General features: G+C 39.8%; 1 protein-coding gene across 5 annotated transcripts in view; it reads right to left on the bottom strand.

Moving 5' to 3' along the window:
- Positions 1-3,487: 3,487 nt before the first annotated feature.
- The window catches only part of SULF1 (sulfatase 1), a 177,204-nt gene continuing 167,669 nt past the window's right edge, over positions 3,488-13,022 (bottom strand). For 3 of the 5 annotated variants that reach the window (XM_053896526.1, XM_053896524.1, XM_053896525.1), the window contains one exon: positions 3,488-5,817. In XM_053896526.1, the coding sequence (XP_053752501.1) occupies positions 5,000-5,817 (818 nt within the window). In that variant the 3' untranslated portion in view covers positions 3,488-4,999. The remainder of the gene's footprint in view (positions 5,818-13,022) is intronic. The other 2 variants (XM_053896527.1, XM_053896528.1) reach the window with 1 other exon arrangement.

The following is a 13,022-nucleotide window of genomic DNA, read 5'->3' as shown; positions in this document are numbered from 1 at the left end:
TACTCTGGCTCTGGGTCACCTGTGCTATGGGCTGGAGGTGGGGTAATGGGGAAGAGGACTGGTGGATAGAAAGACGCAGATTCTGAATTCCTGAGTCCTGAGAGGCACACAGGTGTAGGGGCTAGTTCAAAACAGAAGGTAGATCCCTTTGTCCACCACTTGCATTTGCTAGCAGAAAAGTGAGGCAATGCTCAGCACAAAAGACCTCAACGTTTGCAGCTCCCTTTGTCACCCACCCCCGCTGCGGTGCTTTCTGGGACATCAGGGAGCAGGGGCTTCCCTAGGTCTCAACAGGAAATGTCTGCTATTTGAAAGTCATTTTCTCTACTTCTTTTAGTGGGCTCCCTATAAGGCCCTCGGTACTGTGCTGGTAAAGTCCTCAGTATCAACAACACAACTCAGAGGAAGGTGAGTTAATTAGACCAATATGAATAATGGTTGCATTAGATAGGTTTCTTGATTAGAAATGGGGCAAATAGCAAAGTTATGAATGTGGCCACTCTCCCTCCATTGGCCCGAGACTTGGTACAACATCAGTGTTTCCTTATTTGGCGTAAAGTAAAAATGGTAGAGATGCTATGTCCAAGGGGTGGAAGAGTCAAGGAGAGTTTGCATGGAAAGAAAAGGTAAAATTTGATAAGGTAAAAGGGAAAACAAAATATGGGAATTGAAGAATGGATGAAATTTTTGCCAGTTGAGATAGGAAATGAAGATATACCCCAAGAAGGTAGATGGGGAATTGGAGAAAAATTCAGACCTGGGAGGGTGGCTAATCCAGGGGAAGCTGGTAGTGACGGGTGAGGTGGAAGGAGATCAGGTGGGTGGGTGGAAGGCTGGAGCTTCTGGGGGCGCGCGCGCGCACCTCCATGCTTTTGTGTGTGTGTGTGTGTGTGTGTGTGTGTGTGTTAAAAACCACTGAAGATATCTGAGCAGGAGGCTGAGATCTGAGCCATGTGATCACAGACAGTGACTGTGGGATGTGGTAGAGTTGGAGGTGGAGGGGAAGGGGCCAGGGTGCTATTACAGCTTTTCCAGCAGCTTCTATAAGAGGTCATGAGGGCTTAAATGAACCAGGGTGGTGGACCATATTGAGGAATGAATTGCTCTAAGATCTTTTGTTTTCTGTTAAAATAAAATTTGAAAATATCACAAATATTTTCTAAATAACAATTTGAAAGCTTCAAAAATATTTTCAAAATAACTTTTGGAAATACCGGGCAACTAATATCAAGCAGCATTGGATTAATTTGGGGAATTGAGGACTTTCTTATATGTGAGATCATATCAGCTCTAAGCTAGTTCTGAACAATAGGCATTTAAAAATCTTTTTAGAAGGCCAACATGCGTTGGTACATGTGGCATGGGGTGTTAAGTATTCATTTCTTCTCTCCTAACCCAGAACCCTGCAGATAGTGACCATAGGGATATTTATTTGAATTTTTTAAAGACAAGTGAGAGGAGCTTCAGATACTGTGGGTAGTTTGGATATGGCAAATCGGTTTCTGTCTCACATTCCAGTACCAGCTCAACGGTGTTGACAGGAGCTGGCTGCATTGAGAGGATTTTAAGGGCTCAAGCGCTCTGCCTGGATGGAAGAGCGTTCTGATGAATTCACAATGTCTCCTCTGGGCACATTTTAGGAAGAGAAAGCACATATGTGATGTATTCGCCGTCAAAGGGAATTATTTTACAGTCAAGGAGAGGTGATGCGACTTTTCCCAGCTCATACAGATAGTAAACTTTAGAATCTGTGTCCGTTCATGTTCTTTCCACTACTTTTTGCCACATGGGGTCACACTGTGGCCTCTCTGTTCCCTGATCTGGTGTGTGTGTGAGCATATTTAAGTGGAGAGAGTGGAGAGGGGCTGGCCCTGCCTCTGGTAAATGTCTTCGTCTTCTAAGTCTGCGGGAAATGGGCAGTTGGAGAACCAGCTGACCCTCTGGGCATCAGCTCCTCACAGATCAGACAGGGTCAGCGGGCTGGCCAATTTCTAGGCACTCTTCAAAGTCTGAAAGGCTCTTGCATGCCCTTTGCACATAGTAGGTGCTCCATAAATAGTTGTTGAACTAAAATGGATGTTTCCCCAGGAAAGCAACGCTTGGCCTCATCACGTTTTGTAGGAAAGGAACAAGGAGGGAGGCAAAATGATGTGCCTTCGGACAACACTATTATCTTGAGCTGTCCTCTTGATGAAACTATAGTGTTATGGGCTCCATTGTGTCCCCTCAAGATTCATGCATTGAAGCCCTAATCCCCAGGGTGACTGTATTTGGAGAGAAGGCCTTTAAAGAGGTAATTAAGGTTACATGATGTCCTAAGGGTGGGCCCTAATCTGATATGACTGGTGTATTCATAAAAAGAGATGCCAGGGACACGCATGCCCGGAGAAAAGGCCACGTGAGGACACACAGAGAAGGTGGCCATCTGAAAGCCAAGGAGAGGGGCTCCAGAAGAAACCAAGGCCTCCCACACCTTGGTCTTCGACTTCCAGCCTCCAGAACTGTGAGAAAATAAGTTTCTGTTGTTTAAGTCACCCAGTCTGTGGTATTTTGTTATGGCAATGCTAGCAAACTAATACAGATTGTTTCCTCAATTATCTAAGGATGGAGCAGGTCTCAAAAAGCCCTTTGCTTTTGTTTTTTCTCCTTTACTATTAACCTCCTGGTCTTTGGACATTTCACAGACTGTCAGCCCCTATATCACGAGAAGAGAAAGCGCTTCAGGAACCTGGATCAGAAAGAAGTATAGGTTAGGCAGGAAAAACTTGAGGTATTGGAGACTGGTTAGGTCTTGATCAAAGTCCATGGTCCTTAGGGCGCCTGGGTGGCTCAGTCGGTTAAGCATCCGCCTCTTGGTTTCAGCTCAGGTCATGCTATCAGTTTGTGCGTTCAAGTCCTGCATCGGGCTCTGTGCTGACAGTGTGGAGCCTGCTTGCGATTCTCTCTCTCCCCCCGCCCCCCACTCTCTGCTCTTTCCCTGCTTGCACACTATGTGTCTCTCTCAAAGTAAATAAACTTAAAAAAAAAAAAAAGCAGAGTCCGCCGTCCTGTCCTCCATGAATTGAAACTTCCTTTGGTGGATCTGTCCTCCCACTTTTGAGAAACTCTATTTGTGTTGCCCAGAGCCAGCTATATCATTTGTGGGTCCAGTGACACATGGAAAGGTGGGGTTCCTTGTTCAAAAATCATTGAAGATTTCAAGGTGGCAACAGTAGAGAGTTAAACCAAGCTCTGACTCTGTGCCACTGGCCAGGATGCACAGTGGGGAAGCCTCGCTTGTGTGGCCTCTGTCACATCCTCCCTGAAGCACAGAGCCAAATCCACTTTGGAATCATCAATCTGAGCATGTTCTAGAACCTACTGACTTTGGGGCAATTTTGCAGATATGGCTAATATTCAATCATGTCCATTGAGATCAGGACTCAATTTTACTTGCACAGAGTGTGTATACCACAAAAAGTTGGAAAGCTCATTTTTCTGAAACAGGTAAAGTTTAAACACCTTTTATTTGAAGAAATATTGCTTCTAGACTTTCCCGAAGCCAGAATTGTTCTATAAAAGTATCACAGAATATTACACAAGATTAAAAAACACAGTATGCTTCCTAATAACTTGAAATCTTTTTACAAAGCACATCATTCATGACCATAAATATGTTTCTTCTGTCATTCAGCTGGTGACACACACATCTGATAAAGAGCTAGTTAATTTTAACATATGTACAGAGTCTATGATAAAGACTTAAAGTTATCAAAGATTCAACTATAACATATTAAATTTTCTTTAAAAGAGTTTACCTTAAACACTTGAAGAAAACATAATTTACCTATGCATTTGAATGGTCTAAAAATAAAAAGAAAATCACTGTTAAGCTAAAAAATAAACCTGTTTGGGAAGTTGGCTAGGGAACTGATAACTCTCGATGAGGTAATCCTTTTGCTGATATTTAAAAATCTAATACATAACAAGAATATTTTCAAGAATACAGAATTTCAAAAGCAGTCTTGAATTACGCTTTAAAAAAATCCGTACTTGGTGAAGGCCTTAAAAATAATCATACAACACCTATGGTGTGTTTAAAATATGAAACATTCATGAGTGTGTTTTATTGAAAAAGATTCCTTATATAAATTCAAAACTAGGTATATTTTCTCAACACTTTAGCTTATTAGCCAGGTCAAGAAAACCAAGATGACAAAAAAAGTCTTCAGTCCTTTTATCCTGCTAGTAAAATAACAAAAATTTAGCAATCTTAAGCATATGATGAACACTTTGAGGCTAGGCACAGAGAGAGCAAGCGATCTTTGTTTTGTTGATTTATTTATTTTCACTGCCAACATCGTTAGCCATGCCTTTCTGCTAATCAATTTTAGCAAGTCAAGGAAAAAGCATGCAATATTTTCTGGCAAGAGCTTATGCTAGACAATATGTGATCCATACCGTGTGTCATTCTTGGGGTCGGCTCTCCACGGTCACACTGAGAGCAAGCAGTGAGACTAGGAAAAGCCTCTGGGAAGAAAAAAAAGACTAACCAAATAGACATGGCAATCTGATCTCAAAGTGCAAAATCATTGAACATGATGGCACCGAAAAATTCCAGTGGTTAAAAAGGAATCAAAACCACATGATGCAGGCAGTGGGAAGCAGGTTGAAAGATTCACGGAGGATGTCACGTTTTAGAAACTCAGAGAGATACAATTCTAGCCATCTTGATTGGATAACATTCGTATAGGCATGTCCCTATGGCTTTCAAAAGATAATACTGCTTTAATCTCCCTCAAATAAACACAAATCAACCTTTATTTCTACTCTTGACAAATAGGGAGTTACAACACCGCATCCCTGTGTGCCTGCTGCTCGCCTGTGTGCTAACTTCTATGCTAACTTCGCACATGTGTATCTAGGATAGCTCAGAATGTTGGCTGTCATGATTGCCTTTATTAGTTTACTAATAAAAAGTTAAAAAAATACTGTGTTTAGGGTCAGGTAACAATTTCATCTAATCCGAGGAGAGTGGAAAGGAGGCACTGCCTTCTAGACTCTGTAAGCTGCCTGTCTCGTGATTCTTCACCTTGTTCAATATCCTTTTCACGCTGCTGGAGTTAATAGGCTGCTCCAGGGCAGACGTATTGATCGTCCGATGAACAGAATCAACATCAGAATGCACAGGAAGATACAGCTGATCTTCAAAAACACCTCCTGGGCCACCAACCCGGGGAAGTCCTTTCTGCTGCCTGCTAATGGGCTGCAGCCTAGGCCTGGGCTTGAGCACCAACTCTGGGATGCCGTTGCCACTGAAATCAGTTTCGGGATGATTTAGCTCTTCGTGCTCCATCCATTTTTCAGTTTTATGATTTCTCCAGTGTTCAGAATTCAAACGACTAACTTCTGGAATGTCGTTATTCCATTCAAGTTTCGTCTCTGGACTGAATGTTGGTTGGTTCAAATGCAGGGTTCGAAGGTCAGCTGGCAAGGTCACGTGAGGTGCTTCCCCAACCATCCGACTCGGGTCATCATCTGACTCCGCGGAGGCCATCTCTACTGGCACGGAGAGCTCAGCAGATCCACCTGGGAACCCATCGCTTTGAGCAGTTTTAGTCTTATTTGTTTTATTTTGCTCATGGTGGCTGTTCAGCAGTGCAAATACTCTATCTACATCCTTCAAGTAATTAGTCCAGTCAACCAGACTAAGTCTATAGTTTTGTCTGTACTCATAGATGCTTTCATTCACACTGTATAAATCTTCCAGGCCTTGCCAGTTGACGTCTGCAGCGAGGCTGGGCTGGTTAGCCTTCCCATCCATCCCATAACTGTCCTCTGTGAAAAGAGAGACAAAGGTGGATCGTTAGTGGAGAAAGGATTTCCCACTTACTGGACAAGCAACTTACATTGTTTTTTACCAAGGCAAGTCAATTTGAAATACAGTGCTAAAAAGTATCTTCTCCTGGTAATTCGTTATCAAGGAGTGGCCTTAGGTTACAGAAGCGATTGAACAATACCAAAAAATTAGAAAGAGGCTCAAACACATGCAAACTTCCATGACGAGGCGTGGTTAGTGCCGGAAATGCACGGCCCCATCAGTCAGGAGGCTTACATTTCACTCCCGGCTCTACTCAAGTCAACTCTGCACCCGGGACATCATGTGAGCGAGGCTCTCTGAGTCTTGCTCCCTCATCTGTCAGATGTGGGAATAGTTGTGTGATAGAACCTTTACTACCTACAGGGTTGCTGGGTGAATGATGAGTTTGAAAGTGTTTTCATGGACTAGGTGATGCTTAGGACGATATTTGCATGCTCCCTGGCACTCAGTATAAAAACAAACATGGAAGCAATTAAACTCTTGGAATCCAATATTTGAATCTGTTTTTGATTAGTTTTTTTTCCCCCTAAAATATCTATATCTAGATAAAATGATCTTTGGGTGGTTTTCATAGTATACAAAGAATGCCCCCAATTTTTCCTCTCTCAGATCTTTTTACATCACCAAGGTGACTACAGTCCTGTGGAAAATAGCATCTTTTCTCTTGTGTCTGAGTACCATTTAGAAAGAGGCAGCCTGGATTAATGCGATGAACTGGCCACAAAGCAATACGGATCACCAGGGACAATAAGAAAAACTGCACAAAACCCACACTCTCCGTATCACTAAAAGATCAAAAATGACGTAATCTTCGAACCACCTGTAAGCAAAAAAAAAGTTAATACCGAATGTCAACAGAGCTATACGCCGCACTTTGGGCACGAGCCCTGGGAAAACAGTAGCGATGAGAGAAGAAGGAAATGAGGTTGCAGCCAAGAGCTGAGTTGAAACCATCGCCGGAAAGAGTGTCAACCTGAAGTAGGAAAGACTGTAAAAGTCCCGGTAAAGCTGCGGTGGAGACAACGAGGAAGAGACTCAGAACTGGGCGCGAATCGAGGCTGCAGTCTGAGAGCCCTGGCGGCAGGGAGTCAAGGACAAAGGGCAAGAAGGAACATCCTTTGGAAACTGGGTGATAAAAGAAAAAAGGCAGCGAAAGAGGCGGGTGGGGGGTGGTGGTGGTGGTGGTGGATTTCAGATCCTGTAAGAAAAAAGAGAAGGAAAAAACTGGAAGACACACAACCTCCCCAACTCCCACTCCCAAATAATAACAAAGTAAAAAAGTAAAAAGAACGTATATTTGGTTACACATGCTAGAAAGGAGCCTCTTAAACTAGAAATCTTATAAATACTTGAAATCCAGGAGATTGATAAAAACGGCCTAAATCTATACAAAATTATCATAAAATAGAAACTAAGAATAACAAAACCTATTATCTTATGAAAATGCCCAACGCCCTGCCCAAAGTGACCATAAAGTGGAAAAAACCACAACACAATGCTGCCAAGTAAACGGCGTGTTTTCCATCAAGTACCCCAGGATGTGAAAAGCCATCTCAAGTCAAAAATTCAAGTACGAATCAAGGATCTCACAACCATTCAAGCTCTTCTTCAATTATCAAGGCTACAGAAAAAGTTCCAGAAATAAATTGTAAGAACACAGGTAATACTGTACATATCAGCTCATCTTGAGTAAGTAGTCTTCACATCCAACCAAGAAATCACCGGAGAAATTTCAGCAAAAGGGTTGATGGTGAGCATTTAATATATTTATCAGATTTAGGATACAATAAAGGTAGAAGGGTCAAAAGATAATATATACGTTTTCTATGACAAAGTAAAAATAATGTGACTCAACACGGGAGGAAAGATAGAAAAACTGAAAGAGAAGAAGCTCATTGAGGGTAGAGCTAATAGTTGGAAGCCAAAGAACAACACTAAAAACTGACCACTGATAATAAAAGATGAAGTAAGAAGCAGGAACTAGGGGCGTTACTAACATTTAAGATCAAAGACAACCAAGAGGACAAAAATACAAACCATACAAAGTTTCAAAGAGGGGGGATAAAGGGCAACACCTTTATAAATTTAGAAGAAACTACCCGTAGAAGATGCAAAGTGAAATACACAAAGACATAATAATAAGTGATACTCAATCTAAGAGAGGCCAAATGGACAAAAAATAAATAAGAATCTGGAAGACCTAAATATATAATCAATCAGGTAATTCTCATGCAAATGTATCCAACAGTATACTCCGAGGATAGAGGTTATACCTTGTCGAACACACACAGAAATTCACATTATTTGATTATGTGTTAGGTCACGGAAAATGCATCAGGAAGTTGCGTAAAATAGAAATATTACAAACAACACTTTGATATAATACAATGAAACTAGAAATTAATAAAATTAAAACAACAAGAGAGCTCTTTCATCTGGAAGCTGACAAACATCATCTGGGTGAAAAGGAAAATACAAAGCTAAAAGTGCAGAATTTAAAAAATGATAATGGGGGGGCGGGGGAGAGGGGAAAACAGGTGATGGGCATTGAGGAGGGCACTAGTTGGGATGCGCACTGGGTGTTGAACGTAAGCGATGAACCACGGGAATCTACCCCCAAAACCAACAGCACACTATATACACTGTATGTTAGCTAACTTGACAATAAATTATATTAAAAATAAAATAAAGTAAAATAAAATATAAAGTAAAATAAAATGAAATAAAATGAAATGAAATGAAATAAAATAAAATAAAATAAAATGATAACGGGGTGCCTGGTGGCTCAGTCGGTTAAGTGTCTGACTCTGGATTTCAGTTCAGATCAGGATCTCATGGTTTGTGAGTTTGAGCCCTGTGTCTGGCTGTGCCTGGGATTTTCTCTCTCTCTGTGTCTGTCTCTCTCTCCCAATCTCTCTGCCCCTCCCCTGCTTGTGCTCACTTCCTCTCTCTTTCAAAATAAATAAACTTAAAAAAACGATCATGAAAACACTATGTATTAGAACTTATGATGCATCAAGTATGATACTTATGTGTCATTTTAAGCATTCATAGCCTTAAACACTTTTATCATGAAAAAATAAATCAAACTCAAAACTCAGAAAGCTGGAGAAAGAACAATATAAATCAAAAGAAAGCACCAGGAAGGAAATAATAAAGGTGAAAGCAAAAACTAATGAGGTAGAGAACAGAAGAATGACATATCTCATTAATAAATCAAAATCCTGGTTCTTTAAAGAAGCGTCAAAGCAGACGATCACTAGTTTAACTAGTTGAGACAAAGGGGAGAAAATTCAAATACACAAAATAAAAAAATCACAAGGGAGAAATAATCATTGAAATATACAAAACTCAAAGCATGAGAGAGACTACTTTGCAGACCTTAAAGCAAATAAATTAGAAAACCCAGATGAAACAGGTACTTGCCCAGGAAAATGCAGTTTATTGAAATTGACCCAATATAAATAGAAAGCTTAGATAAAGCAATTTCCAAAGAAGGGAAAGAAAGATTATTAAGAAACTATCCTCAAAGATGCACCAGGTCCATGTTGTTTCACAGGAGAATTTTATCAAGCCTTCAAGGAAAAGAGAATCTGAATGCTGTATGAATTGTTTCAAAGCATAGAAATCAATATTATATTAAGAATATAACACATGATAACCTAGTAGAATTTACTCTAGGAATGAAAGGTTGGTTCATTCATAGCCCATCCATTAATATAGTATATCCTACTGGAAGATCTACAGAGAAAATTATTTGAGCATCTCCATTGATGCTGAAAAGGCTTTTGACAAATTCAACATTCATTAGCAATAAAAACACTAAAAAATAAAAAATAAAAAAGTCAATGGCTATTTCCTTAACATGACAAAAACGTATTAACTTAGTCCTAAAATCTGTCCTCTCAATAGGGAATTCTTTTAAAAATATTTTTTTAAAGTTTGTTTTTGAGAGAGAGAGAGAGTGAGAGAGAGAGAAGGAGGGGCAGAGACAGATGGAGAGAAAGGATCCCAAGCAGGCTCTGTGCTGTGAGTGCAGAGCCCGACGACATGGGGTTCAATCTCACGAAATGTGAGATCATGACCTGAGCCAAAATCAAGAGTCGGATGCTAAATGACTGAGCCAGCGAGGCGTCCCAAAAGGAAGTCTTAAAAGCATTTTCACTAAGATCAGAAACAAGGTAACATTGTACTAGAAGTATTCATTCATTCAATTCAACAAGAGGAATCAATTAGAGACAACCAATAGGAAAGGAAGCAAAGCGATCTCTATTTGCAAATATCTGACAGGTACACCTGGAAAACCCAAGAAAATCAATGACAAGATTAACTCAAAAATAAAAATATTTTTTAAAGTAGCAGGATACAAAATTAATACACAGAAACCAATAGCCCTCATATACACACATGATAATCACAAAGAGGTTTTGATGAGAGAGGAAAACCCAATTCATAACAGTAACAAAGAAGATAAAATACTTCTGAATACACTTGACAAGAAATGTGCAAAACCTATAAGGAGATAATATAAAAAGCTCCTGAAAGACCTAGAAGTTTACTGAACCAGGTGGAAAGACAGCTTTTGTACCTAGATAGAAGACTCATCATCAGAAAGATGCAAACTCTTCCTGATAATTCTTTCAAAAACCAGATAGAAAAATGGCATAGGACACAAGCAGATAATCTATAAAAGCAAGTAAAATGGCCTTTAAACTTTCAAAAACATGTTCAACTTTACTCATAATAAGAGCAATACAAATTCAAACCATACTGAGATACCCTTTCTTTCTCATTCAGTTGGAAAAATAATTTTAAAGCTTGACAACTGTTGAAAGCAGACCCTCGTACACTGATGATGAGAATGCAAAATGGTACAAACCATATGGAGGGAAATCCGGCAGTATTTAATATATCCATATAGGCATTTACCTTTGACCCAGTAATCCCGCAACTAGGAATTTACTCTGAAGATATCCTCAACGATATGAAATATATTTGCACAAGGCTCTTTACTGTCTCACTATTTGTAATTGCAAAATATGAGAACTGAAATGCTCATACTTAAAAGAGTGGCTGAATACATTATGGTACATACACACAGCAAATTACTAAGAAGAAGTGAAAAGAGAGTAGGAAAATTTCTATGAACCGATGGAAAGGATATATTTTAAAGTGAAAATAATATTTTAGGTGAAAAAGAAACTAAGTGCAATACAATATATATAGTACACTACCTTTGGTGTAAAAAAGTAAGAGAAATAAAATATCACCGCCTGCTTACTACTGCAACCAGAAATGGAGGAAGGTAAAACAAACTGATGAGATTGGTTATCTACATACGTGCACGGGTGGGAAGAGACTGTGGGAAGGACTAACATTTCTCTGCACATGCTTTTGGCAGTTTTGACTTTTGGAACGACGCTGAAGTATTATGTACTGAAAAACAAAATTAAACTACCAATGACGAGAAAAAATAGAACCGAAAATGGAATGCAAATGGAAATAAACAAACCTTGCCGTATTTCAAATGGGTAACATAACTAAAATAAAGAAGAAGGGAAAACAGAACTATTCTGAGTCACTTCAAACACAGTGCTATTTTCTCTCTCTTTTTAAAAATTTTTTTCAATGTTTATTTATTTTTGGGAGAGAGAGACAGAGCATGAATGGGGGAGGGGCAGAGAGAGAGGGAGACACAGAATCTGAAGCAGGCTCCAGGCTCCGAGCTGTCAGCACAGAGCCTGATGTGGGGCTTGAACCCACGAACTGTGAGATCATGACTTGAGCCAAAGTTGGACGCTTAACTGACTGAGCCACCCATTTTCCCTCATTCTAAAGACAGAAAGAACTGAAAAAATATATTGAACTCAGGTTAGCAGGTTTGTGTTTACAGCAGTATGATTTAGCAATTCTGAAATTGCTTTCCGTGTGCTGTAGCATTTAACAGGTGAGTTAATCCATTGAGGATAATGGAAACTAGGCTTCTCACTGCTGGAAAAGGATGTTATCATTTATGTGGAATATTACTTGGCAATCAAAAAGAATGATACCTTGCCATTGGCAACAATGTGGATGGAACTAGGATGTATTATGTTAAACAAAAGAAGTCAGTCAGAGAAACACAAATATATGATTTCACCCATATGTGGAATTTAAGAAACAAAACAGATGAACATGGGGGAAGGGAGGGAAAACTAAGATAAAAACAGAGAGGGAGGCAAACCATATGAGACTCTTAAATACAGAGAACAAACTGAGGGCTGCTGGGGGGGGCGGGGGGGATGGGCTAAATGGGTGATGGGCATTAAGGATGACACTTTTTGGGATGAGCACTGGGCGTTGTATGTAAGTGACGAATCACTGGGTTCTACTCCTGAAAAATAAAATAAAATAAAGAGTCTACTATTAACAAAGTATAATTAAACAAACAAACAAACAAATAAATAATTGTAAGCATGTTAAACAAAAGGAAGTTATTTAGAAACTAGGAAGACTAGAATGAACCTTATGCTGTTAAGCTAGAATTAGAGGTATCAGTACAAACATACAATGTTAAATGTATCTAGATAGCTATGTCCCCACGTATCTCCATATCTGTAGAAACAGGAGTGGCTATCAATATACCTGCACATGTATTTTAGCTCTGTCCGCCCAGAGGGTCTACATACAAAGATGCCTCCATATCAATTTTGTGCACCTCAAGCCTAGTTCAGATGCCACTGCTGCCCACTTAAAAGGAACTGGGGTCCTTCGGAGAAACGGCAGATTCCAGAGGTAGAGGAGTGAAATACAAGGTGAGCCTGGAACATAGTGTTAGGCCAGGAAGCAGTGAAGTGCTCAAAAGGTGATGGGGACACACCTGACGGAACATCATTGGCCCAAACTGGGACATTCTGGTCATCAAAATAAATAATGGTAGCAAAAAGATATTCATGGGATAAAATGAGGATCTATGAATCCTTATTGCTATAAATACATACATACATACCTACGTACATATGTACGTATGTACAAGAAAAAGGGAAATCTCTTGTCTATGGTAGAGTACCACTTAAATGTAGCAAGAAAAACAGAATTGGAAAAAATCATCCTTTTGCAGCCATCATAATGATTCAGGCAAGAATTATGGATTCCTCAAAAGGTACTGGATGAATTATTAATT

The sequence above is a fragment of the Panthera pardus genome, unplaced genomic scaffold, assembly GCF_024362965.1.
Source record: "Panthera pardus isolate Hobbes unplaced genomic scaffold, ASM2436296v1 HiC_scaffold_7, whole genome shotgun sequence".
NCBI lineage: Eukaryota > Metazoa > Chordata > Mammalia > Carnivora > Felidae > Panthera > Panthera pardus.
Note: the sequence above shows the minus strand (reverse complement) of the source record. Positions and strands in the feature narration are given on the sequence as shown.